This window comes from Silurus aristotelis (assembly GCF_946808225.1).
Source record: "Silurus aristotelis genome assembly, chromosome: 15".
Lineage (NCBI taxonomy): Eukaryota > Metazoa > Chordata > Actinopteri > Siluriformes > Siluridae > Silurus > Silurus aristotelis.
In genome coordinates, this window is record NC_139588.1 from 24,717,910 (window position 1) to 24,730,409 (window position 12,500).

Genomic DNA, 12,500 nt, shown 5'->3' on the forward strand with positions numbered 1-12,500 from the left:
TGTACCATAATATATCATATACAGTACTACATTATACTGTATACACTACTATACTGTACTATACCATTTTATTATGTAGTATAATATACTACTGTATACTTATAAATAAACGGTATATTATAATACAATGTGCTCTACATTACTATTATATATTATATTATATTATAGTATTATACTAGACTTTACTATACTGTACTACACTACATCATTACCTCTAAACTGCACATCACCAGTTTACTGTAAACAGAGTTAAACATCTGGATTAAAGTGAATATATTTCTATTCGAATTCCACTTATATTACATTTCTAGCAGACGCTCCTTATCCAGAGCGATATACAAAAGTGCTTTGAGTCTTTATCAATAAATTAATCAGCACTGGATCACTTGGTTATAAACTTAAGATACCATCAGTCTAAACTCAGACGAATTATAGCACACTTTTAAAATATTTAATAAAGTAAGATATAAAACAAACAGAGAAAAAAGTTAAATCCAGTCGTGTCTCATTTACACACCAACAACTTCATCCACATCATTATTATCTTATTTTATAATTTAGATTGAACAAAGAGATTTTTATAAATCATCTGTTTTTTCACTTAAATTATAGATAAAGTAAAAAATAATAATCTTTTATAATTACATCTAATAAATTAAAATGTATATAATTCAGAAATAACAAATACTGAGCTTTGAATATAAAACACAAAATTCAGTGTGAAAAATTTCAATCACATTTATATCATATACATGAATTTATGGTGAAGGATAATCTGAACTGATATACAGTATTTATATATATGAATGTATTTAAATGTATATAAGGGATATATGTGGTCATCGGTGAATAATGAAAATAAAGACGAATAAAATTCAGGATATAATAATAATAATAATAATAATAATAATAATAATAATAATAATAATAATAATAATAATAATAATAATGATCTGGCTGAAACAGAGAATGATGTGATGAACTGATTTGTGTGTAAATTAGGAGATGAAGTGTGTAGTGAGTGTGTGATGAGGATCTGATCAGGGACTCAGGGAGGTGAACGAGTGTATGATCTTCACTCCCTCTACTGTAAATCTCTTCTCTATGTAAAGAATATAAAAAACCCCTGTCAGGAAAGTGAGTAGAAGTTCAGAGAGAACAGCACCTTACAAAAACAGAAAATATAAATACAAATATAAATATATAATTAAATAAATGATAAGCTAAAGGAAAGAAACCGACATCAGGAGCGCAGTTCAAGAAACTGAACACACCTTCAAAAAACCTCTTTATTATTTACTCTGTGGAATTTTAATATTAATTTGAAATGATATATATATATATTATTAAAGTTGATTTTCTATTTTCTTTGGCAAATCACAACATTCAGGGGTCACCAGTTTTCACACACACACACACACACACACACACACACACACACACACACACACACACACACACACACACACACACACACACACACACACACACACACAATTTTCCAACAGACTAATGTACAAGTTCTTACTTTTTCTTTCTTAGAAAGTTTTCTGATATCCATCATCTAATCAACATAGAACACATCTACGTCTGAAGAATAGAAATAGACAGACAGAGAGACAGAGAGACAGACAGACAGACAGACAGACAGACAGACAGACAGATAGATGATAGATAGATAGATAGATAGATAGATAGATAGATAGATAGATAGATAGATAGATAGATAGATAGACAGACAGACAGACAGACAGACAGACAGACAGACAGACAGACAGACAGATAGATAGATAGATAGATAGATAGATAGATAGATAGATAGACAAACATGTAGGCCAGGAGCAACATTTCTTTCTCATTTTAAACAAACACACACACACACACACACACACACACACACACACACACACACACACACACACACACACACACACACACACACACAGGTGTGTTGTTGATGTAGAAGTCTGTGTGTTGGTAGAGTAAATAATGGCACCCCTGTGTGCTCTGCGCTTTGTTACAGGACTGTGTGTGTTTGTGTATGTTTGTGGACGGGAACCTGGAGGACGGGTTCAGTCACACATCTCCTTATTTAACATCTCACTCACTCGTCTCACCGTCTCGCCTTTCTCTCCTCCGGGAGAGTTCCCTCCCATGCCTACACTGCTGCTGCAGCTGATACCCTCATCAGAATTATATATATATATATAAATATATAAAATATATAACACACACACACACACACACACACACACACACACACACACACACACACACACACACACACACACACACACACACACACTGCAAAAGTAGGAACACTTTCAATAATACAAGCGTTAATTCCCCAAATTGCCCCAAATGTATTCTGCAACAGAACAACGACCCCAAACGTCCAGCCTTTGTCATTAAGAACTATCTTTAGCAGACAGAAGAACAAAGACTCCTGGAAGTGATTGTTTTGGTCTCCACAAAGTCCTGATCTTAACATCATCCAGTCTTGTTTAAAGAGACAGAAGGATTTGTGGAGCCTGCATCCACAGAAGATCCGTGCTTAGTTCTCCATGATGTCTGGAACAACCAACCTGCTGAGATCCTTCAAAAACCATGTGCAAGTCTACCTAGAAGATCTGATGCTGGTTGTCAGGTGAACAGTGGTGAACAGAAGATTTGGATTTTGTTCATGTACTTTCCATTTTATTTCTCTTTTCGTTTTGAAATCGTTCTCGTGTTACAGCATGTTTTCACTCGACACACTTCACAATTACAGCTGTTATATTTTATTCATTTATCAAATAAATCTCAGTTATGATCATTTAAACACTAATCAAATAGAATTCCTAGAGTTTGTGTTTGGTGACCTGCCGAAAACATCACATCATCAATAATCTTCACATCACCACACTGAGACCTGAAGATCCTCTCAACCATCATGTTTGAGTTCAAATCCAGAGAGAAGCAGCTCCTTAAGAACATTCACTATAATACACTGCACAAGTACCGAAAATATTCGGACACCCGACCTTTCCAGCCACATGTGCTTCTTTCACAAACTGCTTTGGATGCAGGAGCATCACATTTTCCCTTCACTTGAACTAGGAGACCAAAACCTGCTCCAGCATGACAATCTGCTTCCATGTGGAAGATCTCCTGCTATGTTCAATATGGTTGAACACCTTTAGAATGAATGTGAACGTTGACTGCACCCAAACCTTCTCACCTTCTCACCTACATCAATACATGGCTTGACTAACAACAATGTGTATCTGCACAAAATCTAGAGGTACATCTTCCCAGAAGAGTGGAGGTTAAATATACAATAAATGTGGAATGGGATGCTCACAAAAAGCACATACCAATGGCCAGGTGTCCACAAACCTATCATCTCTATCATCTCTAATTTTTATAATCTCTTTTTCGGCTCACAGTATCAGTGTTTAGAGCAGCGGAGTCACCAAATTATAATCCATGTCTTAATTCATCACTCTCCTCCATCGTTTACTATATATATATATATACAGTACAGACCAAAAGTTTGGACACACCTTCTCATTCAAAGAGTTTTCTTTATTTTCATGACTATGTAAATTGTAGAGTCACACTGAAGGCATCAAGGGCTATTTGACCAAGAAGGAGAGTGATGGGGTGCTGCACCAGATGACCTGGCCTCCACAGTCACCGGACCTGAACCCAATCGAGATGGTTTAGGGGTGAGCTGGACCGCAGAGTGAAGGCAAAAGGGCCAACAAGTGCCAAGCATCTCTCTGGGAACTCCTTCAAGACTGTTGGAAGACCATTTCAGGTGACTACCTCTTGAAGCTCATCAAGAGAATGTCAAGAGTGTGCAAAGCAGTAATCAAAGCAAAAGGTGGCTACTTTGAAGAACCTACAATATGACATTTTTCAGTTGTTTCACACTTTTTTGTTATGTATATAATTCCATATATAATTCCACATGTGTTCATTCATAGTTTTGATGCCTTCAGTGTGAATCTACAATTTTCATAGTCATGAAAATAAAGAAAACTCTTTGAATGAGAAGGCGTGTCCAAACTTTTGGTCTGTACTGTATATATATATATATATATATATATATATGTGTGTGTGTGTGTGTGTGTGTGTGTGTGTGTGTGTGTGTGTGTGGATGAGGTGGAAGTGAGGTTGACATGAAGTGCAAGTTAGTTGAGTTGAGATCGAAGTGGAGGTGATGTTGGGGTGGTGGTGGTGGAGGTGAGGTTGAGGTAGAGGTAAGCTTGAGTTTGAGGTGAGGAGAGTTTAAGGATGAGGCGAGGTTGAGTTAGAGGTGAGGTGGAGATGAATTGAAGATGTGGTAGAGGTTGAGGTGAGTTTAGCTTGTGATGGAGGTGAGGTGGAGGTGAGGTTAGCTTGAGGATGAGGTGGAGGTAAGGTTAGGGTGAGGTGGAGGTGAGGTTAGGTTGAGGATGAGGTGGAGGTGAGGTTAGTTTGAGGTTCGGTTGATGTGGAGGTGAGGTGGAGGTGAAGGTTGAGGTGAGGAAGCTGTGGGTGTATCACCTGCCAGACTCCAGTATAAATACAGTGTGTTTATTTAGTCTTTTGTTCATGCCTGAAGCTCAGAAACATAAACATCTCAATAACTTCAGTGTTTTTATCACTGTTACTCCGAGATATCACGATGAGTTTATATTAAAATGCATTTTATTTTTGATTATTTTATATATAGATTTTTTTAAACAATTAAATTACATTTTTGTATCCTTTCGTTTAATTTGATTTATAATTATTGTATTTCGTGTCTCAGGAAGCTGGAAGTGCTGTAGGTTCTCAAAGCTAAGAACCCTTAATAATTCATTATAACTTTATTTAGTGTTAAAATGTCAGTACACAATGTAAACTCACAGAAAGCTTCAATGTCACTTCCCCCTCTGGGAGGAGAAGATAGCAGAGCTACAACATCTATAACAGCCAGAAAGGGTCCAGGGTGGATTCTTTCTTTCTTTCTTTCTTTCTTTCTTTCTTTCTTTCTTTCTTTCTTTCTTTCTTTCTTTCTTTCTTTTTATCTATCTATCTATCTATCTATCTATCTATCTATCTATCTATCTATCTATCTATCTATCTATCTATCTATCTATCTATCTATCTATCTATCTATCTATCTATCCATTATCTATCTATCTATCTATCTATCTATCTATCTATCTATCTATCTATCTATCTATCTATCTATCTATCTATCTATCCATCCATCCATCCATCCATCCATCCATCCATCCATCCATCCATCCATCCATCCATCCATCCATCCATCCTCAAACTTGTAAGGGTTCCAATCCGAGCAATTTTTGGAAGCTAAGAACCCTTAATCATCAGAAGAACCCTTAAAACCCTATTATTTTTTTAAGAGCAGGAAAAACAAACTCCAATTAATTCCTCTTTATTGATTTAACGGCGTGAACCTTTCAGGTGTTTAACATTCCGCCGTCTTTGGTAGAAGGGTTCTTGTAGGGTTCCTCAAGGGTTTGTTATATAATTGAGGGCTTTTATTTAGTAAAAGTGTTCTAGTTGAAACCATGACATGCTTTAGTTGATATAATCCAATGAAGAAGCATTCTTAAACCCTTAAGAAGCACCTTTTCTCTATCAGGTTCCTAGTTTCTTAAAATGATCTCACTGTACCAGGTGTGTTTTCCCATAAAACGATAATTCGATAATACGAATGTAAATAACTGAAACCTGTTTAAATGTATTGCTGTTGGATTCAGAGTTTTAGTTTAAAACCTCGTATTTTTCTTTATTCTGCTCCTCATGTCGTAACTTTCCATGTTTCTAGTCTTGGAAAGAGTACAAGCTTCGTATCCGTGAGACTTCAGAGTAACTTGAAAGCTGTAAAACATGACCTTGCGTGATGGAAAGGTTTTTCTTTTTCAACTCTATTTTTCATGTCAGCTTAATTAGATAGAAATGTTTAAAAATCCAAAAAATCTTTCCTGAACGATGAACAAGAGCTTTAGTAACGTCCACTTTCTTTTGGTGTGTCCACAAAAAAAAAACTGGGGAGAAAAAAAAAAGCCGAATTTTAATCAGCTCTTTTCTTTTCTTCACGCAGATCCCGGGCTCCAGATGTCCCACTGCCTGAAATTGTCCTGGGTTGAGACCCAGCGGAGTGTAACGGAGAGGAAAGGAGGAGCCGTGGGCCTCTCAGCTTCTCAGCTCCAGGGCTGCCGTTGCAATTTCACACAGGCTTTGGGCCAAACGAGTCCTGCCGTGCTTTGATATTTTAGCATGGATGGCGCCGATCACGGAACCTCTGCCCTCAGAAACGAGACTGTGGCGCTGAGGTGGAGGACTAGCAATTATCATAGGATTAACCCTGAACTTCTGCATTAGTGCGATTCTATAAAGCACCTCACTGGATTTACTTCTCTTTTTTTTAAACCACAAATTTTGTGGGTGGCTTTGAGATTTTTTTCTTTTCTTTTTTTCTTTTTTTTTTCTCGTTTTGCCACAATGGAATTCCAAGTCAGACTGTGGAATAACGATTGGACCTCTTTTGTTCGGTTTTGGTTTACTGTATTGCTGAGCTTGCATGTGCAGTTCGATGCTGTTGCACCGTGTCCCAAAGAGTGTCGTTGCGACAAAATCTTCATTTACTGTAATGAAAGGAGTTTGACGTCTGTGCCTCTGGGTATCGGTGAGGGATACAGCATCCTGTACCTCCACAACAACCAGATCAACAGTGCTGGATTTCCAATGGAGCTCCACAATGTGGCATCGGTAGAGACTGTCTACTTGTATGGGAACCAGCTGGACGAGTTTCCACTCAACCTTCCCAGAAATGTAAAAGTTCTCCATTTACAGGAAAACAACATTCAGACAATTTCGAGAGCAGCACTTGCCCAGCTACCCAAACTGGAAGAACTGCACTTAGATGACAACTCCATCTCCACGGTTGGGGTGGAGGAAGGGGCTTTTCGAGAGGCGTTCAACCTTAAGCTCCTTTTCCTCACCAAGAATCACCTGAGCAGTGTTCCTATTGGATTACCAGCAGATCTCAAGGAACTGCGCCTGGATGAAAACCGCATCGCTGAGATAGACGAGGGAGCTTTTCAAAACATTACAAACTTACAGCGGCTGTTGCTGGATGGAAATCTTCTGGAGGATGGCGACATCGCCCCCGGTACTTTTAGAAACCTGGTCAACCTGAGAGAGCTCTCGTTAACTCGAAATTCTCTCACAATGCCTCCTCCTTTGCTCCCATCAGTGTCCCTTGCTAGACTGAACCTGCAGGAGAACCAGATTAAAGACATCCCTGTTACGGCTTTCTCCGAGCTCAGGAAGCTTGAGAAACTTGATCTATCCATGAACCTGCTACAGACTGTTCCACAGGGGGTGTTTGATGGGATGAGAAGCCTAACAAATCTTAATGTCCGAGGCAACCATTGGCGATGTGATTGTGCCATTAAGTGGATTGTCTTTTGGCTAAAGTCCTTGCCAACTTCCGTGAACGTCCGTGGATTCGCATGTCATCAGCCAGAAAGGCTAAAGGGCATGATGATCCGAGAAATCAATCTCGATGCTCTTCAGTGTCCGGCTGGTACAGAAAAAGATCTGTGGCTCACTCGATTACCACCGACTACGTCATCACCTCGTAGAACCACCCTCCTTCCCAAAACCACCCCTATCACCACCACGTTGACCACCGTTTCCCACCCAACCACAACAAACCCCACGCCTCCAGTGCCTAATTTTCCACCTGCTCCCTATCCTCCTTATGAAGACCCTTTAAAAATATCTTTGAACGTAGTGAACGGCACATGTGTTGAGGTTAGCTGGGAATCCTATTTCACCGTGACGGCTTACAAAGTCACCTGGGTCAAGAGGAGTCAGAACATAATGACTGATATTAGCCAAGAGAGGACGGTCCCTGGGGAGCAACGGAGACTTAACTTGTACAACTTGGAACCTAGATCCAAGTACCGGATCTGCATATACATCCTGGATTCCTTGAATAGCTACAGACCTGGAGAGGATACGATCTGCTCAGAGTTCAGGACCAAATCGGCCTCCATCCCTCCGTCCGAGTCGGATCAGGTGGCACAGCAGGACGTCACATCTACCTTCCTTTTAGCAGGCATCATTGGTGGCATCGTCCTGCTGGTCTTGATCATATTACTCGGGATCTTTTGCTGGTACATGCACAAGAAGAGCAGGTCGTCCTGTTCCTCGTCTAAATGGAAATACAACCGAGGCAGGAGAAAAGACGACTACTGCGAAGCCGGGACCAAGAAGGACAACTCCATTCTGGAAATGACAGAGACCAGCTTTCAGATCGTTCCGCTAAACAATGAACAGCTCCTGAAGGCCGATTTCAGGATCCAGCCCATTTACACGCCCAACGTCGGCATTGGATACAGAGACTGTCATCTCGAGAACAACAGCATCGTTTACTGCAAGAGCAGCAACGTTCCTGGTGTGGAATTTTGCCACACGTGATGCTATGATGCTTTTTTGTAAAGACATAATAAACATTTACTGTATGATTGTACAACACACACACATACACACACACACAGTTTTATATCTGAATCAAGTTCTGAATAGGAACATATTCCCTGATGGTAATTTATATCACACACAGTGACGTGGAATCGGGTTTGTTGTATTTTTCCTAGCGGACAGTGTTGTGATTAGCGCAAAGCGACCTGGTGTAAGTCAGTCGTATTTGTAAAATCAGGGCTGGTGTTAAGTGCATTAGTCCAGGTTTTCTGCCTCACGGGTGTGAATGTAGGACCTCCTCAGCCGCGAGTGGTAATTCGACCCCCTGCTGAGAAAAAAAACAGTAGTAAAGATAACAAACCGTTCAGGAAAATGAAACATGGCTGATTAGCCTTCAGTGGAAAAAATAATACAGGGGCAGGAGTTTTTTCTTTTTTCTTTCTGTTTTTTAGTCGACGTGGCGGGGCGAGCGTGAAGCAGGCGTTCAGGAAATGGGCTTTTTGTGAAAGTTGCTTCTGAACAGGGTTACGACATTTAAACACCACACAAGCGAGCGAAAAAAAAGGCCAAAGAGCTCGGGAAAGCATCGACCCGCACGCCGGGGAAGTGTTTAGTTTGGCGTTTTGCCACCAGAGGGCAGGGTTTTTTCTTCAGTTTTTTTTTTCTCTAGTGCATATTTTTCGACCATTAACCGAACATTCCGGATCCAATCCCACTAATTTCATATTGCTTTTTGTGTAGATGTTCATGTCAGATATAGAGCGAGCTCCTGAGGGTTTGGAGAAGGAGTTTGTTTGTTGGAGCAGGTGTTTAGGAGCTCGTCCGTGGCATGGCTGATGTGTGTATAGATGTCTGTGCGTATTGATGTCTCGCTCTGGAGACTCCTTACAGATCATGTTAGAGGGATTTGATTTTTATTTATGAGCGCAGGAGTCTGCGGTGATTCTCCAGTAAGATTGGGTCAAGTTCAACACCTCAACAATCGTCTTATCCACATTTTTTAAATCGCCGTCACCTGTTTTGCTCGTACGGTGTTATGGGGTTAGAGGGTTTTCTCTGCTTTTCTTTAACCGACCGAGCACTCATTTATTCAGGCAGCTGTTTAGGTAGAATGATGAATTGTAGGGCAGGAAAAAAATACCCAGAATCCCAGTAAAGTGGTTTGTGCCAGAGCTGGGTTTGCCCTCGGATCCCTGCATGAGCGCAATTAAAACTATTTTTAATGCCGTGCTGGTTTTTCCGAGCCGGGCCGCCTTGCTTTAAAAGGGACGCCATCTTTTTTTCTCCTCCTTTTTCCCCTTATTATTATGCGCTGTTACTCTCTGACTTTATTTGCTTTGACAAGATTTTATTTCGTGGGTCGAGTTCAAAGCATCTCTCCCCTCTCGCTCTTAATAATCCCCGGTTCTAAAAAAAAAAAGGAGGAAAGAAAGGAAAAGGACGAGAAAGAAATATGCAGGGGTTATTTTCACCCCTGAGAAATGAATCAGGAGAAATGGGGAGAGAGAGAAGGAGAGAGGGAGGGTAATAATTCAGAAGAAATAAACCCAGATTGCGAACATCACATCACATGGCGGAGCTGCGATTGTTCAGAGCGCAGACGTGATTTGAACTCCACATGTTCAAACTGTAAAAAAAAAAAAAAACCACAAGTATTTTGTTCGTGCAGCAAAAACAGATGTGTCTCTGAGAACGAACGAGGGAAGAAAGTGAAAAAAAGGAGCTACTGGACTTTACGCGGCTGTCGGAGTATGTTTTTTTACTCGAAGGCCGCTCTCTCGTTTCACACACGACTTTATTTTATTCCGAACTTTCTCACCGAAAAGCCCCAACTTCCCTTCAAACCCCCAAAAAACATTTCACATGCTGTTCTTCTGGAAATAAAAGACATGTGTGGTGTTAGAGAAATAAAACATGTCCTGGAACGGAGCTAACAAGCATTGGAAGCCGAGGGCTTCTGGTTAAGTGCTAAACGGTTTCACCGTCATGTGATTTGCGCGGCGCTGGAATGCTAGCTTCTCTTTTAATTAGCTAAGGTTTTGGACTGTAACCTTGATAGAGTCTCAGATCTTCATCTTTGTCTGCAATCATGAATAAGAAACGTTCACGATCCAGAAGAGTGTCTTGTACGTAGCTGTAGTGAGTGACGCCTCATCAGGGAGAGCTGTAGCAGCCGTGTGCTAACTTCCTGAGGGAGAACGTGAGCTCTGATACCTTCTGCTGCTGCAGGGGCTGATCTGTGAAAAGCATTTTAGGAAATAGTTTTGGATTTGAAGAATCATGTCATAAACATGTACAATCCCTCTCTCTCGCTCTCTCTTTCCCTTTTTCACTCTCCCTCCCCTTTTCTTTCTCTTTTTCACTTTAGTTTTAGTTGTCAGGAATTTTCCCAGTGGACTTTGTCACAAAGCAGCTTCACAGAAACAGACAGAATTATTCAGTTTACAGTTATAAATTAGCTGCTATACGTTTATTCCTAACACATAACCAAGAAGTGACAGCAGCACACATGGAGTTCCCATGCCATGAAAAAGAAACCATGAGAGGAACCTCATCCTGATCCTCATCACCGAAATGTCCATTCATTATAATAGCATCACTGTTCATTGATGGAGCTAAAACTTTGTGGTGATTGTAGCCCTGAACCATTGTAGCAGACTGTTTATATTAATTACAGTCCAAATCTCTCTTTTTTTCTCGACTACAGAAGCTCATAATCAGTGTTAATCATCAGCTGCACCCTGAACTTTTAGAGAGATAGCGAGTATGTAGGAGTGCAGTGTCTCAGACACGCCTGCGGGGGGTTTGCTTTCGAATAACTGAGCGTCTGATGGTGGGGTTTCGTGTTGATTTGGAGAACCGAGCACTGAGCCAGAGTGAGAGCGAGACGAGAGGAGAGCATGAGGAGAGCAAGACCAGGGCGAGACCAGAGTGAGACCATGTGGCGACTCAGACTGGAATAATTAGAGGAAATGGTGATGAGGTTCATCTAAACCAAAACACTCAATCATCCCCAATCCTTCCAAATATCATTATTAAATTCCCTTATTTAAATAAATAACACACACACACACACACACACACACACACACACACACACGGTTTATGGAAAACCGAGAAAAAGCCATAACCTCTATAAAAATTCCCTTATAGCACATTGCCATTATTTACATTCAGCTCCAAAACACCTTACTTTTATTTTATTCTTGTTTATTTAATGAATGTTTTTTTTTCCATTTTAATGTAGTTTTAATTTTGTATATTTTTTATATGTGATTGGATCAGATCGGATCGGATCGGATCGGATGGGTTGAGCAGAATAATCCCAAGAGCTCCACAGCAACCAAAGTGACTGTTTCTTCGTGTTTTTTATCTCATGATCTCATAGTTGTCTCATGTATGTGCCTTGAAAATGAATTTACAGTGTAGTCAAGACACCTTTAATGTTTTTTGCACAAATTGTACATAACGTTTTTTTTTTTCTTTCTTTTTTTTTAAATAAAGAACTTTTGATTTGAACAGTTGTGATTCTGTGATATATAAACTTCTTCATCCCCTGGTCAAGGTGTGAATAGTGGATTGTGATTGGCTGGAAGGAGTTCAGGTGTGAATAGTGGATTGTGATTGGCTGGAAGGAGTTCAGGTGTAAATAGTGGATTGTGATTGGCTGGAAGGAGTTCAGGTGTGAATAGTGGATTGTGATTGGCTGGAAGGAGTTCAGATGTGAATAGTGGATTGTGATTGGCTGGAAGGAGTTCAGGTGTGAATAGTGGATTGTGATTGGCTGGAAGGAGTTCAGATGTGAATAGTGGATTGTGATTGGCTGGAAGGAGTTCAGGTGTGAATAGTGGATTGTGATTAGCTGGAAGTTCAGGTGTGAGTTCAGAGCGTTGGTAGTTTGTGTTTGTCAGTTGAATCTAAACGAATGTGCATCTTATAAACCCCTGTAACCATAGTAACTCCCAGTTCCAGTTCCACCCACAGCTTTTGTACACATTTCCTTATGACCTCACTGAGCTCCATGG

General features: G+C 40.2%; 1 protein-coding gene and 1 long non-coding RNA gene across 2 annotated transcripts in view; both read left to right on the forward strand.

Moving 5' to 3' along the window:
* flrt2 (fibronectin leucine rich transmembrane protein 2) overlaps positions 1-11,994 on the forward strand; it is a 12,716-nt gene extending 722 nt beyond the window's left edge. Inside the window, exon 2 of the mRNA XM_083562650.1 lies at positions 6,086-11,994. Within this exon, the coding sequence (XP_083418776.1) occupies positions 6,487-8,472 (1,986 nt within the window). The 5' untranslated portion in view covers positions 6,086-6,486 and the 3' untranslated portion in view covers positions 8,473-11,994. The remainder of the gene's footprint in view (positions 1-6,085) is intronic.
* LOC310737999 overlaps positions 1-12,500 on the forward strand; it is a 174,074-nt gene that overhangs the window by 31,345 nt on the left and 130,229 nt on the right. The window lies entirely within an intron of this gene.